The sequence below is a fragment of the Vulpes lagopus genome, chromosome 6, assembly GCF_018345385.1.
Source record: "Vulpes lagopus strain Blue_001 chromosome 6, ASM1834538v1, whole genome shotgun sequence".
Taxonomy (NCBI): domain Eukaryota; kingdom Metazoa; phylum Chordata; class Mammalia; order Carnivora; family Canidae; genus Vulpes; species Vulpes lagopus.
Genome location: NC_054829.1, coordinates 91,894,812 through 91,918,714, shown reverse-complemented (window position 1 = coordinate 91,918,714; position 23,903 = coordinate 91,894,812). Strand labels below are relative to the sequence as shown.

At 34.9% G+C, this 23,903-nt stretch overlaps 1 protein-coding gene across 2 annotated transcripts in view; it reads right to left on the bottom strand.

Moving 5' to 3' along the window:
- Positions 1-23,903, bottom strand: part of GRID2 (glutamate ionotropic receptor delta type subunit 2) — a 1,439,737-nt gene that overhangs the window by 623,037 nt on the left and 792,797 nt on the right. For both annotated transcript variants that reach the window (XM_041760141.1, XM_041760142.1), the window contains exon 4: positions 18,530-18,735. In XM_041760141.1, the coding sequence (XP_041616075.1) occupies positions 18,530-18,735 (206 nt within the window). The remainder of the gene's footprint in view (positions 1-18,529; positions 18,736-23,903) is intronic.

Sequence of the window (23,903 nt, the reverse complement as noted above, 5' to 3'; positions counted from 1 at the left end):
TTGTTTGGAGAATCCAACTCAGAACGAGGGCGTTAGATGATCCACATTTTCAAATGATGCAGCCAACTAATTCCTCATATATACCTCCACCAAAAGCTATGGCCTTTCCAATGGCATTTATGGACTGGAAGGTACTTTTGCCTTGGCAAGTGGTTGGCTGGGAGATGTATTAGGAGGCTAATGCAGGATTTCTGCACTAGAATGCAAATTAAGATGTTATTCTACTCACCTTAAAATGAAGACATCACATTCCTCTTCTTCCTTTGTTATGTGAAGTATACAGAATACTTTTCTATTTACCTAAACATTCTGTTACCTTTAGTTTGAACAACAACTTGCCCCACCATTATTGAAGATCAATAATTAAACTGAACTAAAGGCTTTGATACCGTATTTCTACAGATAAAGCTGTGGCTTGGCTTTTATTGAAAGGGAAATGTTGTGAAAGGCTTCCTTCACCTGGTTATAGACTTTGTAATTGTAATCAGGGTACACCTGACACTTGTATCCAGAGCGTTAACACACACACACACACACACACACACACACACACACACACTGAACAATAGACCTAAGTAGGTCATGGACTAACAAGCACTTATATGCATATACTTAAAAAATGTAATGTATCATGAAGTACTTGCAAAAGGAATACATGATGACATCATTTAAGTATGCTAGAAAATACATTTATATATCAATGCATCTTCCCATGAGATTTTAAAGTTGTTACAGAAAATGAAATCCATTAAAACCTTCATCTCAATTAAAATAATAGTAAGATAATTCAAGAACATAGTACATTTTCCCCAAAATGCACTCTCAAAATATATAGCTCAAATTTGACCTTAAGTAATTTAACAGTTATTTATTTGTGATATAGCACATATGGGATTCATCTGTCCTACCTAAAAAGCAACATATTAATGAATTAGTCGAAGGTAAAAGTGGACATTAATGGAACATAGCACAAAGCTATACAGTTTCTTAAACTGCGAATGAAACTCAAAACCATTTCTGAGGAGCAATGTTATCAAAATGATTGAAAGGCATTTGAGAAAAAAACAAACCCATGCATCAGGAATAAAAAGACATCAGATCAAGTAACACAGCACACTGCTATTTAGCCTTCTCAAACTACCTTCAAGCAAGAGAGTAAAGCTCAAAATAATCAGGAGGAGGAGGATGTGAAGAAATGAGAGAACAAGAATGAGCAAGAGAAAGCAATGGAAATGGTTGGTCTGGAGATCTACCTTCTCCCAAAGAAATGTAGATCTCCCAATATCTCATGGAAAGTCCAGGTTCAACCTGAATACATGAAGAGCAAAGCTATCTGTTTGCTTAAATGAGAAGTGAGCCATATGAAAAGGAAAAGTTAGTTAGCATTCAACTAATAGGCGCCACAACTTGAACACTCCCAATTGAGCACTTTTAAAAAGTAAGCTTTCAACTCATTTAAATATGCTGGAAGTTGAGCACCAGTTGAGCGCTTTCACAGCACGCTGAGTACTGATTGAGCTATTTCGAAGCACATCAAGCACTTTTCTGTGTGAATTCTTAGCCAAATTTCCATATCCCCAACCCTCCCTCTGCCTACACAGCTGCTAATCAAGAGGTGCCTTCCCGGTATGAAATTCCTTTGCCAATTAGAATTACGTTTTAGCCTTTCATCTTTTACGTTTAAGAGAATTAAGAAATAATAATAATTAGTGAATATATGTCAGGTTGAAGTTCATTCCTTCTAAAGAGATATCAGTTAAGTCAATTTCATCCCTCATGGGCTCAAGTTAAATTTTGGAAATTAGTGTTCTTACTGAGAGCTGCGAGACTGTACCCAAACTTGACTGTGGACACCAGAAAGGATTTTCAATGGTTTATTTTTCCAGGTGTTTAAAATCAGTCAGGAAGTGAAGGAATCCGAGAATGGTTCATTTCCCTAGTTCTTTACAATTGTGGCAAAATTCTTATTATCAGGGCAGGCTGTCATAAATAAAAAAGAAAATATTTTCATATGTAAGGCAATCACTTTTTTCCTGCTTTACTTTTTGTAAAATTAAAATAAAGCAAACTATTAAGCACTTACTGAACATCAGTTGCATGTTGGAGTTATGTCTAATACTGTTGAGAATATGAAATTTATAATAGTTCCTAACCTCAATTGTTTACCATTTTATTGGGACAAATAATGGAACATCCAGACCTATATTTTGATATGATGTTTTCTCTCCTAAAATTTAACGTTCTATTCTAATTTACCCTCTCCTTAGTCCTAATATTTAAATTATATTTTACCATTTTGTATATGTTTGGAAGGGGAAAAGGCTGCAATTAAATAAGAAGGAACATGGTATATATATAACTTAGTTCTTGTTTAGATCAGTTATAGGATGTTAAAACCCTCAAAATCAAGTCAGAATCATGAATCTCTGGGGATATTTCACCTCTAAAATTTACAGTTTATTTAGGGCCAGCTATTTGCAACATATTAGGTTGCATATGGTGTAGGAGTTAAAGTTGAATAAATGAAGACACTGACCCCATGAAGCTTAGAGCATAACAAAGGGTAACAATAATAATGAGAATGATGGTAACAGATTTAAAACATCCAAAATTCATAAAAAATATGTGTCCATTAAACAATGTTAGAGAAACAACCTGAATTAGTCAGTAGGGAGATTTAAAGGGCTATTTTTGTTTGTTCGTTTCTCTATGTTTCTCTTGTTATTATTGGAATTCTTCTCTTTTAGAGTAAATACGAAGTGATTATTGTATTCAGAGTGTGGTAACACTTTAAGGAGCAATTTTTTTTTTATAATGGGGTCCCAGCATGGTTTCAGTCCAGCCATCTCAGTTATTCATTTTATGTTTGAAAGCCTGGCTGGCTGGGTGGGAACACAGTGGATTGTTTGCTTAGGCTGCTTAATTATGAGGGATTATATACCTGGACTTTTGGGGGAATGACAGCTAGATGCCCTAGTTGGATCCACTCATCCTCTGGAGAGTATGGTCCAAACTTCAACCTCACTGGACATTGTATGAAATGGAACACCCCATATTTGGTATTTCTAATCTTTGCATCTAACTGGAGTCATTACCATGAGAGACATCCTGCCATGCTCTATGTGTATGAGTGCTAAACACCACAGAGAAAGACTGCAATAAAAAGTAGGTGAAATAAACACTTGAGCACCAGAGTTTTTCTATCTGAGCTAAATGAACAGAATAAACTACCACTCTTGACTCAAATGAGGGCTCAGTGCTTGGGGAATCAGGGTTAGTGTTAGGATACTGGGACTGCTGTTGGGCTGGAAGAGACATCTTGCTCTGACAGGGAGGCCCTGGACGATGACATCAGCAACAGCCTAGCAGGATAGTGATTTGTGAATGTTCCTGGTTGTGGCACCTGTCTCCAAGTCACAGTTGAGAAACAACTAGGTCATAAACATAACAACCTTGATCTCAGGATCCTTGTGGAAAAATGAAAGAAGATGGCAGGTTTTGAAAGACACTAGAGTTCCTGGACTAACAGTTTAGATAGAACTAGTGTTTCCACACTTTAGCTAATGGGGATTGCCAGAAAATAACTTTTATTGTTATTATTATTTTCAACAACTAATGTGCCTCAGGCCAGTGAGCCAAGAAACACTTGTTATGGTTTGAAATGAAATTAAGTAGATGTGTTTGTTTATTATTGTTACTTACATGGAAAAGTTATTTATACTGTTAGGCAATGTTATCAAATTTCGATACTCTCCTAATGGCAGCTATTCTGAGTTTCGATAAAGGTTTTTTAGATATAAATTCAAGTTTTAAAGCAGTGCTGGCCAAGAGAGCTTTCTGTGATGAAGGATGTATTCTATACATCTGCTTTCTAGTGTTATCTGGGAGCCTGATAGAAATACAAAATCTCAGGCTTATACCTACAGAATCAGAATTTACATTTTAACAAAATTTCCAAATTAGTAGGCACATTGACGGTTGAGAAGCAATCACCTGAAGCTTACAATCAGTCTTTTGAGGAGGTTTTTAAAAATACCAATGCCTGGGGTGCCTAAGTGGCACAGTTAAGCCTCTGACTCTTGGTTTTAGCTCAGGTTGTGAGACTGAGCCCTGTATGGTGCTTTACACTCAGCCTGTTCAGCCTGGAATCTGCTTGTCTCTCTCACTCCTCCTCTGCTCCTCCCCAGTCCCAGTGAGAATTGCAGAGTTATCCAGACCCAGCACTTCTCAAATTTGATTTGAGTACACAGCAATAATAGTAATTTTTTCTCAATTTAAGCAGGTCCATAAAAAATAATTAATTTCCAAGTAGTAAAGTGAACCTAACTTCAGAAAGTCAGTGATTTGGAATTTGGTGAAATATTAAGAAAATATTAAGAAAAAAAAATTCATATGTACATTTCCAAAATGCTAGATTGATGGGTTATTTTACGGTTTTCATTTGCTTTCAAATCAATCAGTTTAATCTTGACATAGAGCAACCCTGATGTAATAGGAGCTGGAGAATTTAGAAATACCCTGGGGTTCACAATTCTAAAAACAGTCATAGAAATGTAGTGCATAGGCTTTACTCATAAAAATCTGAGTCCCTGGAAATTGTGATTCCATTCCTAGTAAAAGTTTGTTGAATTGTCATTTGTAGCTATATTCAACTCAGATCAGATGCACCAAGAATGGGCTGGAATCATACTGACAGTTTATTCCAGGCTTCTCAGCAAAAGCAAACTGGTATTGTTACAAATACGGTCAGCCCCTGGCCTCTTCTGCACCTTGGGTTTCCCGTGAGTCCTCGTCCTCTTCAGCTGTGTTGTGAGAACTTAGCAGTGGGGTCATGATGACTGCCATCTTTCCCTCCACAAGCTCCATATGAAGTTGACTCCTTGAGCCTCTTAGAGTGAATCAGAGTTACCTTTTGCTTTTGCAAGTTCACATACAGCCTATAAAGTGGTCTTGTCACATCAGTAATTAAGATCTATCCTGTGAGTCATTTTCTTTCATCACCAAAATCCCTTTATATGATAATGCATTTCTACAATCGAGATATTTCAATAAATACAGACTCAATCATTATTCAAAATATAATATTCAATTATATTATTTTATGTATAATACATACATATAAAGTAACTATTATGAGCACATACACTAAAACTAAATCTATTTAAACATCTTTTCTATGCTTGACCCAAGACAGCTGTAATGTTCCCTTCAGCTTAACTAAGTTTTAGACAGTTTTCTTTCTGATTCAAAGACTCTGAATTCCCTTTTCTAAGATCATTTACTTAAGGACACTTGCAATTATAAATTATTTTTCTGTGCCTCTGAGATGTAAATCTTCTCTCAGCCTCTTGTGCTTTTATAACCCAGCAATATCTTTCTCAAGGACCTGAAGGCCATCTCTTTGGGATATACTCACATCAAGGGAGATAGAACCTCTATCTCCCAGTCTCTGGTTGGGTAGAAGCCTAGCTTTGGTAAATACAAATGATCAAACACAGATAGCCTAATCACACTGACCAATTTCCACAAGAATGCTCCTCACTACTCTTCTACCAGCTTATCCCACAGCAAATTCTCCTTAAAAATGATTTAACAAGAGTTAAGCATACCAACAATTTCTGTCATGAATAGAAAGTTATGATGATTTTTTTCACACTTATCGTATACTTGGAGAGGCAATATAGCATAGCACACTCTTTAAGATTGGTCTAGGGTCACCTGTGTGGCTCAATGGTTGAGTGTCTGCCTTTCACTCAGGTCATGATCCCTGGGGCCTGGGTTAGATTCCCACATCAGACTCCCCACAGGGAGCCTGCTTCTCCCTCTGCCTATGTCTCTGCTTCTCTTTGTGTCTCTCGTGAGTAAACAAATAACATCTTTAAAAAAAGGTCTACAGTTGGTTTTGCCATTACTTGTTGTGTGACTTGGGCTAGTTTCACCTCTTTGTGTCTCCGTTTCCTTTTCCTTTTTTTTTTTTTTTTTTTTGTAAAATAGGGCCAAATGCTGAACCTACCTCATAGATTTGGTGTAAGGATTAAAAACAGTGTTAATATGTAAAACACACTCAAAACAGAGTCTGGCACATAAAAAAAAAAAACTCAGTAAATGTTGATTATTGTCTATGTCAACTACTTTACAATGTTCACAATCAACTCATTTCTTCCCGCCAATTAGTTATGTATCAATTTATGTATATAATTCATTTCTTTTGCCTTTTCAGATATTTTGTGCTAAAATTCTTTTGGCAGATTTGCCCCTCATGTTCAAATACCATAAAGTAAACGTAACCATTGAGAGGTAAGTATTCCTTGGAAACCAATTATACTCTCCCCCAAAAGGAATTTGTGATGGGCATTGTTAGAAAACAGTAAAACCACTTGAAAAATAATGACTAATTTAACAAAAATAAAATGAAATCTGCATAATATAAACAAGTGTATATATGCAATTCCTTTAATGAAGAATGAAGATACCCATCTCATTGGATTTTTTTGAGGATGATACAAGATAATATACAGAGTAATTAGCATAGTGCCAGACACTTGGAAAGAGTCCAATAAATGTTAACTAGCGATTCTCAGAGGAAAAGTGAAATAAAATTGTCATAAGCCAGCAGTAAAAGTTCCATGAGAATAAACTTGAATATTTCAAACACTGAAATGTTCTATAACAGTGATAATTAACCAGGGATGGTTTTAATCCTCTATGACCATCATCACCACTAATGGGGAACTTTTGGCAATGTTTGACCTTTTTTTTTTTTTTTTTGATTATATGATTGGTGTCTACTGGTGTCTAGCCAGTAGAGGTAGGGGTACCTCTAACATACTACAATGCCCAGGACAGCCTTCTATAGTAAAGAATTATCTGGTCCAACTGTCAATAGTGTAAAGGCTGAGAAATTTTCTCTTGCTAAGCACATTTTAAATTATCTTTGAAGCATTAATCCAGTTAATATTCTTTCTTTAAAATCAAGTCTAGGGCAGCCCAGGTGGCTCAGCAGTTTAGCGCTGACTTCAGTCCAGGGCCTGATCCTGGAGACCCAGGATTGAGTCCCACGTCAGGCTCCCTGCATAGAGCCTGCTTCTCCCTCTGCCTGTGTCTCTGCCTCTATCTTTCTCTCTCTCTCTGGGTCTCTCATGAATAAATAAATAAAATATATATATAAAAAAAGAACCCAGTGATTCTGGTATATATGTATTCTGTCCAAATGGAATTGAGCCCTCCTCATTACCTTCAAATTCTCTGTATTTTTATCCTTTCTTACTTCCTCAGTTTCTCTCCATTAAAATATAATTTAATTATAAAACTGATCTTACTTCATTTCAATGCTTCTACATTGATTTTTTTCTATATCTTGTATCTTCAATTTCTCCCTTTCCTCCTGATCTTCCTTACTTCTGTGAAATAGTCTTGGAAAAAATCTTCCTTGAAATAGGTTTCTTCCTAAGATACAGTATTATTTGACCATTATTTGACCATTCTTTTTGCTCGCAAACTTGAAATAGCTGCCTATTCTTGCTCTACTTATTGTTTAACAACCCCTTTGTTATTTACTTCTTTATAATCTTTCCCTCTCACACTATTTTAATAAGAAGATTTGGTAAGATCATTATCACACTAATCATCACTGGCAAATACAATAGCTTTTCCTTAGCACAGCTGGATTCTATTCATTCATTTCCATCAACCTGATGCATGTCTCAATCTAGATGTTCCAGAATAACATCAAATATATTACTGAAATTACATTTATCATATTATCTCAAAATCTGTTTATCTTCTTATGTTCCTGATTTCAAAACCTTAACTTCCTTGAGACCCAGACTTGAAACATAGGGTCCACCTCTGTTACCTACATCTCAATCTCATTCTGCATACTCAATCATTCCTAAGTCTATTAATTCCACTATCATTTACATTTTCTTCTTATATGACTTACAGTTCTGGAACAAGTTTAAATTTTTACTGAGTATGAACAGTATTCTACATTTTGTATTTATATTACCAGATATGGGTCTTCAAAAATCTCTGTGATCTAAAAAGTATTCCATTTTATAGATGAGGAACATCAATTTGAATGATTTTAAATAGCTTGCCCAGGACTACACAGCTAGTTAGGCAAAAACTGCATCCAAATTCCATATCAGTGCTGCCATTGTAGGTTTGACATTCAATGATTTTCACCTACCCTTCTGGTAATACTCCACTTTCTGACTTTGGATCCTATAATTCTACTTCAGATACTTGTGTCCCCTGTACCAACTTTCAGATTGTCAATTTCCATCTCTGTATCTTTATTCATGTTTCCCTTCTACTGTAAATCCAAATCCTAAATACAGGTTTCAAATATTGACTTAAAAGTTACTTAATCAAGTAATATACATATCTAAAGTAATTAGTATTTGAAATTTATGGACCCACATGTTCATATGATTTTAGTGTTGGTGGACACACGTAAGTCCAATCTTTTAATCTTCATGTGCTACAGTTTCATGTATTCTATTAAAAATTGGGTTCAGTGGAAAAATCAAATGGACCTTCTTAATTTTCTCTGCTTACACAGTTTATTTCCCTTTTATTTATCTATATTACAGTGAGAAAAGTATAAATATAATTGTAATGTAGTGGTACCAGCTAGCATTTCAACAATGCTTCATGGGGTGGCTATACTTTAAAATCTAGTCTACAAATCTAAAATATTGATTTTGTCAGTAAGCATTTAAGGAATTGATTAAGTTCTGGGAGACTGACTCATTCTAACCCAGGATGGCAAGTAGATTTAGACTCTTGTGCTAAGATCCATTTGCCATTGCTGCCTAGAAGAGCAGGGCAGAGTATAATAATCTATGTTTCGATCTGGAAATGGAAATTAATGGTTCTTGCATGTATTTGTCATTTACATGCTAAGAAAATTTACTAAGAACTGGCATAGTAATTAAATTGTTAATTTATTAATTTGCAGCAAATATATCTCTCTAGGGTTTAAAATACAGGAGCTCACCATTTTTCTAGCTTTAAAAAGTGATGTTGAAAATGAGAGGCACATAATTTTGAAAACTATTTCACTCAGACCATGGTAAGGGCTGATAACTGTGTGACACATACTACAGAGAATACCATTACATGTTGGTATGTCTTGTTTTCCAGGTCAGATATGTTTCTTCTCTAGACAGTAATAGACAAACACTGCTGACTTTTAATCTTCAAATTAATCCTTAAATCTATTATAATTAATCCCTTTGTTTTTGTTAGTTTGTTTATTTGTTTTTCCATGTTACTTTGTGGCAGGAAAATCACTCTGGATTCATTCAAATTCAAGACATGCTTTGAGAAGACTATATCAAGTTATGGTAAGAATTTCTTTCAATTTCCTGAAGTAACCAAGATTTCTCAGTTTCCCATAACGATTAAAATTTCGGTTTACTTCTAGATATGGGTAATCTTGTACATTATCTCCAAACTTTATTTCATCAAGTTTTAGATAGCAACTTTGTTTTATTTGCAATACTTTTTTGGAGTTGAAGAGAATCACTTAGCTGTTTTCTGCTTGTTCTTTCTAGTAGTTTTATTATTTTGTACATTTTATGTTTACAACATTTTCCTTATTGGTCTATATATTGTGGCTGGAATCATATATCATTCACAATTATATTCCCAGCAACATTTTGCACATTGTGTTGTGCAGAATAGTTTTAAAATATTGTCTGGATTAATGAATAAATGAGTAATGGATTAAAGAAGGACTCCAATTCCCTTGTTATAAAGGTTGAAACAATTGTGATTTTATTTTCAATTAAGAGTACAACCCTTAGTAATGTTCAGATATTTTATTTAATTTTGTTTCATTAAATAGAATAGAATGAAAATGTTGAATCCATTTGAAAACTTAACAGAAAAAGAACTCTAGCAAATTAGATGTTGCAAAGACAAAAATTGTTAAATGACTTTTAGGCTAGTAGAAATTAGTAGCAAATTGTTCACCAATGTCTGTATCCCTAGTCAGCGGTCACAGGAGAGACGTGAGTTGGATCTGTCTTATTACAAGATTAGATTCATTGGGACCTAATACCCTGCTGAGTTCTCTTCTTCAGGAGAACCTTCTGAGAGTTAAACAGAACTCCAACCAGAAAAGCAAAGTCTGATGCTCTTTCAGGCCTCACTAACAGAAGCAAGAGCTATCATACATGATTGTGGTCAGATGGAAAGTAAAATAAATTTGATATTTTCTCATTAAGAGAAAAAAAAATCCAAAGCTGTGGGTTGACTGGTAACAGAACTGACTTTCAAGTTCAATACAATACTGAGCTAAAGCAAAAACTCAGATTTGAGAGCAGTTCAATAATAATTGATAACTATGATACAAAAAAAATAAATTAAATCATGAATGAAGTGGTGCCTGTTAGAGGTTTTGTTTATTTTAATCAAGTGAAATTAAAATTCTTTTTTCTCTTAGAATTCCATGTCATCATAAAAACCATATGAATGAGTTGGATTTTTGAGTGACTGCCCACTAGCTGCTACTTGATGATCCATGTCTACTGGGCCCTTGGAAAGAGTTAAAACTTTTATTACAAAATCCAGCATTATTAACTTTTATAATCATGGGAGCATAGAAAGATTCTTACTCTGATGAATCATCAATATAGTCTTGTATTCTCTCCTAAAATCATGTGCTTCACGTTAGAGAGAAAAAAAGTATGATAAAGACACAAGATATGATACAGGAATAATAGATCTATACTTTCAAAGATATTAATGAGCTCCCATTTTATTCACTGATGGTAGGGATTTCTAACTTTCCTTTCCAGTGAAGGGCGTTGGGATGGGTCCCCCTGAAATATGCTGCTTTGGCATGAAGATTATTTTGAGTTAAAAGCAATCAAACCCCAACAGAGTCAGGAAAAGCTCTTTACTACCATCCCCCACAACTGACTAAAAGAATTTAGATAGAGAATCTACTCTAGGAAGAGAGCTATCACCACGGATAACAACATTTTGGTATGAACTAAGTATGGTAGACAAGGAGGGCCCCAGCAAGGCCTCTTTAATCAAGTCTTCTATGTCCCATTGTTTCTGAATAATCCAGCAAACATTTGTTTAGCAAACATTTTCCGTGAATACAGAAATTACATCTCAGTAAATCACTCTTTCTGTGAATCACATCTATTTCCTTTGAAGTCTTGGGCCCCTACCCCCTTTGCCTTATTTCAAGATGACATATTACCTCATTTTACCTGTCTTTGGATTTTCATCTTTGTGTGGATTCCCTAGACGTACAAAATGAAATTTGATTGTCTCCTGTTAATCTGTTTCATATCAGTTTGATTCTTAATCCTGCTAGAAGGACCTTGAAGTCCACAGGAACTTCTCCCTAATCTAATTCAGGCTCATTGGTCCTATGTCAAAATGAATAGCAGATGCCATACGGAAAATAAATGTATATCCATCTCTATCATCCACCATGTAAAGCAATTACTTTCAGATGGGCTTCAGATTTAAATGTAAATAATAAAACAAAATTTCTAAAAAAAAAAAAAAAACGACATGAGTATGCCTTTATGACCTTAGAAAAGAGTTTTCTTTAAAAAAAAACAAACAAAAAAGACAAAAATGCTAACTATAAAGAGAACAAATTAGCAACTCAGACTACATTACCAATAAAAATTTATGTTCATCAAAATTCACTATTTTTGAAGTAAAAAGACAAACAATGGAAATGGTATTTAAAATATATTCATTTAACAATGAAATCTTATCCCTATTATATACAAAACTACAAATTATGAGACGGGAAGGAAAATGACTTGGATGTGCACTCCATAAAGTAAAATTTTTTTTTTTTTTTTTTTTTTTTAATTTTTTTTATTTATTTATGATAGTCACACACAGAGAGAGAGAGAGAGAGAGGCAGAGACATAGGCAGAGGGAGAAGCAGGCTCCATGCACCGGGAGCCTGATGTGGGATTCGATCCCGGGTCTCCAGGATCGCGCCTTGGGCCAAAGGCAGGCGCCAAACCACTGCGCCACCCAGGGATCCCTAAAATTTTTTTAAAAGTCAATAAATATACTAAAAAAAACTCCATCAGGAAAATGCAAGTTAAAAACTAAAGCTAAATTCTCACCAGGATAAATAAAATAAAAAAGACAGAAAATAAACAACAAAAAACCCCCAAAGTGTTGGTAAGAAAATGGAAAATTGAAATACTTCTACTTGCTATTAATAGAAATCAAATTTCTATAAACACTTTAGAAAACTGGCTGTATCAGCTAACTTTAATAAATTACATACCTTATGTGACTCTTGAACTAGTAATTCCATTCCCAATTATACATCCAACAAAAATACAGACATACACAAAAATACATGCATAAAACCACTATTTGTAATAGGCAAAACTAGAAAAAAATCATCAACATAAATTATATTAACTGTGGCATATTCATACAATTAAATTCTTTGAAGTAATCAAAATGAATGAACTGCCTACATGTTTCAACATGGATGAATCTCATAAACATGATGTTGACCAACAGAAAACAGACAAAACAATATATACAGTATGATTCTATTCATATACAAATTAAACTCAATCACAACTAGCTTATTGTGTTTAAAGTAAGGATAATGGCTATCATTGAGGAGGCTAAGCTGGGTGGTGAATAGGGAGGGAAACTGGGAGCACCAGATTCTGTTTCTTAACCTGGACACTGGTTGCATGGAAATTTGTTCAGTTACAACACTTATGTGCACTATTCGTGTGTATGATAACAAACACAAAGTCTCAACACAAAGTTTACTTTAAAAAATGTATAGCAGCCATCTATGAACACAGTAGTATTAGGGAGACTTTCATGCAATGGATACATTTGGGGGAAAATACTTTCAAAAGCTCCTTTTTCAAATATCATTATACTAGTGTCATCTTAAAAACTGTTCATTGTGTAATGTCTCCAAATAATTTATCTTTTTGGTAAAATATTAGGTTATTTAAATAGCTATGAAATAACAATCACAGTAATTTGAATATTAAGACTATGTTTTTGATGACTGGGAATCCTGCTGTATCTATTAAGAAAGATATCTTCACTTGTTTCCTAAACTTTCCTAAAGGCTTATTTCTGACAAGCTGCTTATATATCTGAAATAAGTAATTTTGTCTTTAAGTTGTCTGACAAGATCAAAGTTCTTTGGGGTATAGGACAATGAAATGAAAACTATTTCATAAAATATGTTTAAGGAATAAGAGATAATGCCCTTCTCTCATTGCAGAATAAAAGGATTTCATGTAACAATACAGTTCCTTTCTGAAAATTTGAAGAAAAGCAAATAGGAGATGATAATCATTACTGTATACGTCATAAAACTTACTGTTTTCAGATTTGATTTTCTTATCAAACCTGAAAACTAAAAGCCATGACAAAAAATTCTAATTTATATAGGCTTGTTGTATACTTTCTAGAAAGGATATAACATGCAGTTTCTAATGCAAATCTTCCTATATTAAAAAAAGTTGTTTTTCAAAATATCCGGATCCACATTTAAATCAAACCATGTAAGCACTCCTAATTCACCATATTAATTTCAAGGACACTAACAGGTACATCGTGATAACAATTTTCTACCGATATCACAGCAGGTTGATTTACTCAGCTGCACATAACAGCGGTATTTTTCTTAACGCTTTGAAACTCTTGAATGAGAGGTGGAGCACTAGCTGTAGACATGTAATGTAAGTTTCTAAGACTTCAAAGGGAGCATAATTAACTCAGTGCCACATAATTGCTCCAGAGACAGAAAAAAAGATGCAAACAGAATTGATATGCCCATTTTTCCCGTTAGCAATTAAATGACAATGCTAAGTGAGCAATTTCTTTTTTAAAATTCATTCTTTTGACTTTTAGGTTAATGCTTCCTTTGAATATTTCAACAACTTTCTATGCCCACTTATATTGTATAGGAAGCAGTAAAAGTGAGAGTTCTGCTATCCTCTCCCATTAGCTAGAATTTCCCCTTCTCTATCCCTCCCTCTCTTAGCTGCTTACTGAATCTCTGTCCTCATCAGAACCTTTACTTTCTGGATCTTTCCTTTTATCTCAATCCATCATTTTCTTTCTAGCTTCATTTGCCTTTCTATAATCCTTGGTAAGTTATTTCTACAAATACTTCTCTTAGGATCTGACAGTCACGTACCCCTTTGACCCACTGACAACTTTACTATTTTCAAACTGTGTGTGTCCCTTACCATCCACAATCCGCACTAGCTGCAAAGGTGTTAAACATCGCTGGAGGAAGTTGGAGAACAATATTGACTGGATCTAGAGAGCCTTTTAGTTTTTTTTCAACTGTAAATTTGGAATTTGGACAGAATGTTTCATGTTCCAAATCTAAAATGTCACGATTCAAGGTATCTCTTAAAAATTGTAACAGTGGTTCTTAAAGTACCCTATGTTTGTTCAGTTTTGACCACTAAAAATCTGAAAGAACAGTCTGGAACTTCCAACTCAAGAAGATTAAAGGGATTACCACCTAAGCCTCCAATAATTTATAAGGAGTTGAATAGGTATATAAACCAATAACCAAAAGGAAGAAGGGAAAAGACTATCAGGAAAGCTTTTTAAAATAAATTATGGAAAAAAGAAAAACAGATGAAGTAATGATATTTGACGATATATGGTAGCAGAAGCCACAGACTAATTATTGTCATGGGAGCAGTAGCAGAGAGCTTGCTCATCTGTGGAGGTCTAGAAATTTTGATCCTTGACAAATGGAATGAGATAGGAGCTGAAAAGTATGGAGCAGAGTCAATTCTTATCATTCCCAGTAGTTACGTTCTGAAAATTTCATGAGAACATGGAATTAATACATGCTGAGCCAGTGCTCTTAGGGGAAATATGGGATTTGGTTCCTAAAAGCCTCTGGTTTTCTTTATGTGTCTATTTAAAGATATTTAAAAATATATGCAATATATATACTTAATATATATTGTACATGTGATTAATGTATGTTGTGTATATATACATTTTATTGTGTCCTAGTCCATTTGGGTTGCTACAACAAAATGCCACAGATTGGGTAGCTTATTAAAAGCAAAAAATTATTTTTCACAGTTCTGGAGGCTGGTATTTCAGTCAGGTACCAGCATGGTTGCATCATGCAAAAGAGGGCCCTCTTTTGGTTACAGGCTTCCTGTATTTTTACTCAGCAGAAGGTGCTAGTGAGCTCTGCAGGGTTCTTTTGAGCATTTAGAATAACACTGACCCTATTTATGAGGAAGCCATCCTCAAGACTTCAGCACTTCCCAAAGGCCCCACCTCCTGAAGTCATCACATTGGGCACAGGATTTCAACGTATGAATTTGGAGGGGGCAAGCACAAACATTCAAACAACATGTTGATTCATTAACATTGAACTCATGGCCAAAGGTACTCATGCCTGAATGGACCTTATGGAAACAGGTATTTTCTCAGTAGGACACATCGCAGTGAGGACAGCTTTTCAGTGCTCCACTTGGAGGCCATTTAAAACAGTGAGATTATCAGCAAATGGAACAAAAAATGCCAAAAAAAAAAAAAAAAGGAGACACTAAATAAATAAACTGCAAAAAGGCCATTCGTTTCCAGTATGAGAACTGAAACAAGAATACAGAACACAGCTTTATTCAACTTAGCTGGGAATATGAGCTGTCAGGCAACTCAGAGTTTTCACAGCTCTGAACATTACTGTGAATGACTTGTGAAAACATCCCTAGCATTGATTTTCAAGTTACAAATAAACTTCAGTGAGTAGGCAAATTTGCTAATACAGAATCAGTGAATAGAGAGGACTGAAGTTAATTGCATGCTGATTTTCACAAGGCCCTTCTCACATACCGGCTCATGCAAAACGTCCTTGAAAGCTGACATTCAGATAAATATAGATGGATAGTCAGATTCTTATCTACAAAAACCAAGCAGGCCATCATGGCTAAATTTGGGAAACTACTGTTGCCATTGTTATCCTAGAACAAAGACCACATATAAACATACATACAAAATCTATTCTTTGTGTCTCCAGACCTTTGGTGCTATGTGCCATTTGAATTCCATACTTTTTGCCTTTTGAATTAATTGTTTCTGATATTGAGGGGCCAGTCTGTTTCCTAAGTGGGGAAATACTCCTAGAACCCATGGGAGAGCAGAAGCAAGCAGGAAACTGTTTGAAAACAGGAGCCACTACAGAGGTCAGAGAAAATAGCCGGGGTAGGATGGGGAAGGTGGTGGGTTCACATTCTTTCTGTCATTCTTATATCACTGTTTGAGACCACAGACTAAGACTTAGTAGAGTTTGGAGACATAAAATCAGTGATTGTGAGATACAAGTGAGGAGAAGAGTAGTGGCTGGCTAGAGGAAAGAGGAGAAGTGTCAGGAAAATCACAAAAATAGATTTTATATGCTTGTGAACAAAGATGAAAATAGTAGATTATTACAGGTATCAAAGTCCAGAGGCAAGGATAGGGGGCCATGGTCAGAATACAAGTCTAGATCATGAGTTGGCAAAAGTCCTTGGTCTTTTATTTTATTTTATATGCTTGTGAACAAAGATGAAAATAGTAGATTATTATAGGTATCAAAGTCCAGAGGCAAGGATAGGGGGCCATGGTCAGAATACAAGTCTAGATCATGAGTTGGCAAAAGTCCTTGGTCATATTGTCCCACTTCTCAGCTGATTACTTCTGACTGCTTAGTAAATAAATATACATGAATTGTTATCTGGCACTCACAGACCTTTGCCATTTGGTTTCTATCCATGTGTTACATTGTGTGTGTCACTTCTCTTTTTCACATATCCTACTTTGAATCTATACAAAGCTATTTGCTCTGTTTTGAGCATACAGTCAAGGGCTGTGCCTTTGCACATCTTGATTTTCTTTTCAGTTCACCTAGTATTTTTTGAGCATCTGCTATGGTCAGGCATGTGCTATACGCTAGAAAAAATGACCTAGAAGTTACCATGTCTTAAGTATTTACTAGGTGTCACCCCCTACATCTCCCTTTAAGGCATTTCATAGGATCTCTCATTACACATTTCATAAGTTGAAATCAATATATTACTCTCATTTTATTGACGACAGATAATAAAATGAGAAATGCTAGGTAATTTGCCAACTCCATATGACCAGAAAGTGGCTGGAATGGACTTATAGTTGTCTGTTGTATACCACACTTTTTTGGTGAATTCCTACGCATGATAATGAATCTAATTCAAATGTGCCTTCTCAATGAAGCCTCCTCTGATTTCAAAAATCCCTAACCAAAGATACCCATTAAATCCTTCAACCTCAATTATTATGATTTTAAGATTCCAATTTATATGTATTTGTGTATTTATCTTGAATTTTTCAGCAGATTTTGTGCTTCTTGAAGGAAAGAATGAACTCTTGTAGAATTGGAAATATTCTTTCTATTGTGGAAAAATCTAGACGTCCAAAGAGATTCTCTGAGTAATTTGCTAGATTCGAAAAGGTCAAAGTTCTATATTTGTCCTTAACTGCATAACAAAGTTCTCTATTAAAATGTTTTAAAAGTGGCATTATTGATAGTTTTCCAAAATTTTTATTCTTAGGATTTATATTCTGCTTCAGTTCCTTGATACTAATTAGATTATAGAGTGTCAAAGAATTTCTAACACAACCCTAATTTGGAGGCTTATAACACCACTTTGGAAGCTAAAGAAAACTTCCTAGAGAAGTGAGGAAAAAAGTATTAGTCAAAGTCACCAAAATTAAAAATACTACTTATAAAGCCCATGTGAAAGTATGCAATGTCATGACCAGTTCTAACACTATATAAAATTAAAAACTTGAAGTAAGGCAAATGACAATAACCCTGTCAAGGCAGTAGCAAGCATTTTAGAACATAAAGATGTTATACCAATCATTAAAAAGTCTTAATTGTAGTTTTACAAAGTTTTGGAGCTTCTAGCCAAATGAATAGATACAATTTAAATTTTGAAGATACAGCATCATAAATGCAGGATCATAAAATGTACTTTGGGCATCACTTTGCAGAGAGTTTCAGACTGTTTTAATTATTTGTCTTGGTACAGAGTTCACAGAATGGAAGTATGTTGGCTCTATGTTTTTGTAAAAGTAATGATGTGCAGGCAATGACAGCCTGGTTCAAGTATATCTTCTCTCAGAGGTAAAGTTCTGACTTGCAGGAATTGAAGGATTAGTTGCAAAATTGTGCCTCTGTGAATTTATTTTTGAATGTGTTAAAATAATTCAGGGTCAACAATACTTTTAAACTCCCAATGACATTTCTTAAGATCATCCTGTCAATGCACTTAGATATAGAAGTACAAACATTCTCAGCAGTTAACTGGATGAATGCAAGAAGCAAGGAAGTTGGTGTGCTACCTCCATTAGTGCTAATGACAGTCACGTGTAGTTCATTCTCTTACACTGCTCTTAATTTTCAATTCGACTGTGAGGTCTGTTCCAAAGCATTTATTTTTTTCACCCTACCGCAACAATTGTTACTCACCTCAGTAATGAACGATTTGGCTGTCGCAGGATTCATAACAAGGATGGCTCGTCTAAGAGTGTCTCGATAGCGATTCAATTCCTCTATTCTCAAGGTGTCAAAGAGAGTGGTGATCATTTTATTGATGTTGTTTTCTACCTTCTGCAACGCAACATCCATTCCCTGCTGAGACACCTTGTCCAAAAACTCCTGTATTCCACGGATATCTAGGAACATCAAAAGCCCATCAAAATGTGAATTAGACCACAGATGGGAGATAAAAGCTACTTTGCTCACACCAAAATGCAGTTTATTGTTCAACATTATAGGCTATTTAAAACTACAAATTGAGTAGCTGATAGAACTCTCAAATATAGTTTAGGCATAATACGATTTAATGTGTTTACATACAAAATGTAGTAGTTTTTGTTTGTTCAGTGAATTGCTTTCTTTCTGCTGAGCATTTAAATGATCTCACCTCTAAAAAGTCTTAGGACAAGGTAGAGGGAAACAGTTGAAGAGGACTCTCACTTGTCTAAAATAAATGTGAGATAAGGAAAGTACACTTGTTATTTTGTTTAGCATTAAAGAGTGATATTAACTTTAGGTAAAATATGAATATCATTAATGGCAAATGGATCTAAATCAAAAGTACGAATGTTTCTAAAACTAGGCAACAATATCACTAAAACTTGGCATCTATAATCTAAGTAGAAAGGGGGTTTTGAGAAGTTATACTTAAGGGTTTCAGGTCACTTCGACCACAAATAAAACAGCCACATTTTTGTCTATTTTGTGAGTACCACTTCCTTACCTCAAATATAGAGAACTTGATAGGAGACAGTTTTCTTTTCAGGAGTATGGGGAATGTATTTTGTGTATAAAGCATATTTTAACAATATATTCACATACCCATTCCAAAATGAGCGAAGTTCTAAAAGATTATCAAATAAATATGTGAGGAGCCCTGGGTGTTATGTGTAACTGATGAATTACTGAACTCTACATTGGAAACTAATGGTATACCATATGTTGGCTAATTTAATGTAGATTTTTTTTTTAAAAGGAAAATGCCATTATTTTGTATTTAAATGAAAAGGATAAAACCCAGTCTAAATGAAATGTTTACAGATTGTAATTTGATGTATGTTTAAGTAAAAATAAGTGTCTGAAATGCTACAAATATGTCTTCTTAGTACTGCATTGGTTGTTTATAGAAAGGATCTGAACACTGATAAATGTGGCTGGAAGATGTACATGTCACAATACAATCTTAATATAGCATATTGCTCTTACTATACAATAAACTATATTTTTCAGTATATATCCATGGCATAAAATGTTTAAAGGGAAAAACTGGTGAAAGGTAAGTAATAGGGATTATAGGTTACTTACTATGAATGGACTATATCTTAAAATTCCCAATGGTACATGATTGCATGTATGTAAAATTGCCCCCTCAAAGGCAATAATTAGTTCATATGTTTTTCAATATATTACCAATGAAAAGCAATATATAAGCCCACAGAACAAGAAAACAAATAGCCACAAGTCTGGAAACTGATATGTGCTCACAATAAGATTTTATATTTGCAGGGTGAAAAGTTAATAAAAAGAACTTTGCTTTCTTTGTGTGACTAATTTTATTTTAAAACGATTTTATAAATAGTATATGTTATCTAGTGAATCTCAAACTCTTAATCAATGACTGTATGAATTCCACTTTGTATTATCTTATTCCTAATTATATTATAAACCCAGGATGTCAGAATCATAGCAGCCTAAAAGAACAAAGCCTCATCTAGAGCAGAGCAAGAGATGTAAAAGCAGAAATAACATAGTAATTAGTAATTGTAGGGCAGCCGGGTGGCTCAGCGGTTTAGCACCACCTTCAGTCCAGGACGTGATCCTGGAAACCTGGATCGAGTCCCACATCAGGCTCCCTGCATGGAGCCTGCTTCTCCCCCTGCCTGTGTCTCTGCCTCTCTCTTTGCATCTCTCTGTATCTCTCATGAATAAATAAATAAAATCTTTAAAAAATTAGTAATTGTACTCATTAAATATCCAAATTGGAAAGTACCCGAGGGTATAAAATACTCAAGTGTGAGTTAAACAAAAGGTTAGAAATGGGTAGACCTATAATAGGACTATGAACATACTCAACGAGTGTTCTTAAACTTTGGTATGAATCAGAATCATCTGGGAATCTTATTAAAAGTACCAAAGCCTGGGCCCATCCCAGAACCGATATGCCTTCAAAATCTGTGTCAGAGCAAATCCTTGATTTTGAGTTGTAAGTCATTGTTGTTTCTTTATATTGAAGCACTTAAATGGACAGCTAAATATAAGACAAACAAAATAAGTAATATATTGAGATATACTTTGTGACCAAAGCTCAAGGCTCCAGATCATTAACGTTCTAGGAAATCTTCTGTTCACAGATCTAATATTCTGGTGCAATCTCATATCTTAACTTTGAGAAAAAGAAAAACAATGTTACACAAAGTATTTACTGAATACAGATACAAGGCTGGGTGCAAAGACTATAACAGTGAATATACACTTCCCCACAATGAGATAGATGGTGAGCAAGTAAACTAATCAATACAAATCAACTCAAAAGCTTGTAAGGAAACAATTAGGGTGCTCTGGTAGATAATGACAGGGTGGCAAGGAGGATGTATTTTAGTTATCATACTCAAGCAAGGTTTCTCTGGGAAACTGGCACTTAATCTGATCTCAAAGATGAGAAGTCATTACCCAGGCAAAGAACTAGGAATAGAAGATGACAGCATGGAAAATGCCCCAAAGTAGCGAAGAGTTTGTGTTCGAAGAACGTAAAGGACTCCAATGTGGATGCAGCCACATTAGTGAGGTAGAGTGGAAACGAGGTGAACATGCATGGAGACGGAGGGTCAGATTATGTTTCTCTTGGTGAGATACAGAAAGCAGTTTTGATTTTATCCTAAACACAATTTTAATCTATTGAAAGCTGAAGTAGAAGATCTCAGCAGATGACAAGCTACGCGTACAGAAAAGTGGTTTCAGTCTGAGAGTGACTTGTTAGTATAGCTCAAATTGAGCTTGTAAATTATTTCCTCTTGATTTAAAAGGTTTTGTTTGGCCATAGCTTTTGTTTTGGCCAACAATTAAGTGATATGGCATATTGTTATTTAGCCAGAAATGTGATGTGATAAAAAAGAAATTGCTATTGTCCCTTTGCTTCCTTAGTCTGGAATTCTGGTTATCACTGTCTGGATGATGTGATTGTAAACTTTTCAATTTGATCTATAAATGAGGAAATATTTATTTTATAGATGTCTTCAAAGATCAGATTAGTGAGGGTGTGCACAGGCATGCGTGTGTGCACAAAATCCAGTGTAAGGTCCAACACATAGTAGTTACTACTATTGTTAATAATAGTGCATAATCACTTAGTAAGAGACCACCCCTTTCCACAAATATAGAACATCATTGCCTAAATTTACTGTTGGGTAGCTACCCAAAATAGCAAGCATAACAGTTTGGATTCTTGGAATGCAGGAATTAAATAATTATTGCTTTGCTTGTTTAAGAGTAACACTAAACACCCATGATATGTGGCAATTAGTAAGTTTAATGTGAGAAGAATCTGAATCATGCTATTAGATACTCTGAAAGAGTTATTAAAAGAAAGAATGGGCCTTTGGTTTTATTAATTCATGAACATAATTAACCATCACAAGTTTTCAGCTACCTTATCTGTGTGTCTATTACTTGACAAGAAGTAAAAATAAAAGTCACAGAAACAAAAGAGATAAGACATGATGCTTAACTTCAAGGAGCTTCTAGGCCTATGGGTGTGACTAAGTGCTATTTATTAATAATAGAAAGTTAAATCGTAGTTTCAGTTCAGTAATTCCAGTGATTATTAATTCTACTGACCAGAAAATTCTAAATAGCAAGTGGTGGGAGGCTCGTTAACTGAGTTATTAAACATAAAATTAGGAGAAAAAAAAACTTTTTCCTGGGCACTATAAAGGAACTTGTAGGCAGAACAGTGACCTTCCAAAGATGTCCAAATCCTAATTCCTGGAATCTGTGAGTAAATTATTTAAGCAAAAAGGAATTAATGCTCCTGATGGCATTAAAGTTGCTGATCATTTGACCTGAAGATGGCGAGATATCCTGTATGATTAGGGTGGGTCTAGTGTGATCACAGAGTCCTTAAAATTAGAAGAAAAAGAGAGAAGAGAGTCAAAGGGAGATCTGACTTCTGAAGAATGATTTGACTTTGAGGAAACTTCAGAGAGATGCAACATTGCTGGCTTTGAAAAGGGGAGTGGGCAACTCCGGCAAAGAATTGTGGATAGTAAAGGTGAGGAAGGTTCTTCCCAAGAACCTCCAGAAAGGAACACAGACTTGCTGCTATCTTGATTTTAGTCTATTGAGATCTCATGTCAGACTTCTGACCTACAGAACTGTAAAATAATAATTTGTGGGGTTTAAGCCTTTAAATTTGTGGTCATTTGTTACAGCAGCAATAGAAAACTAATACAGAAGTATACTTTGGTCCTTAGGTCGCCATTTTTCAAATTGTGGTCCATTTAATTTTTTTTTGAATCATCTGGAGAACTTGTTGAAAAATAAGTTTTCTGAGCCCCTTTCCATTTCAATAAAATACAAACTCTCATGACAAAGCACCGAGATTTTTCTCAGCTGATGATTTAAGAAACCAGTTTTGGAACCAATGCCCCAATTTCTTAACTTCTTTATGTCACAGAGTATGGATTCTCCCTTCCCCCATGTATGTACATACCCGGAACATTATGCATACTGCCTAGATTATGGTCTCAGTCTCATCTGTTTGCTTTCCTTACAGGTAGTTATTAGAGAACCTTGATTAGCATACTGTCACTACTCTTAATGATTTTATTCTATTCATGCTGTATAGGAAGGTAAAGCATAGATAGTCACATGTTAGCTAATAGTGTATATTACATTTTAATTAGAGAAAACTTTTAAATCAAAATATTAAGAAATATGACAAACATGAATACCTTTCCCAATAACATTTAATTGGTTTCAGTTATCAATTAGTCTTTCACTATCCTTCAGTCCTAAGAAAAACCTATTATACTTTAGAAGATGGAGTTTCCAGGAAAGCAGACTCTAGAATAAGGATGGAAGAATAGGAAGTGTGTTAGGGACAGCTCTGAGGAATAACCCTTGTGAGGCCACGGAAGGGAACAAGAGTCAGCAGAGGGAGAATGGTAGTGCAGTCCATCAGAGACCCGCCCAGATCCCAGGAAGTGGGATGCCCTCAGAGTTATCCCGAGTTAGGTCCAGTAGAAGGAGAAATTGTATCATCCTGCATAGGCTTTGGTTTGGTGGTTGTCTTCAGCAGAGGGCAATT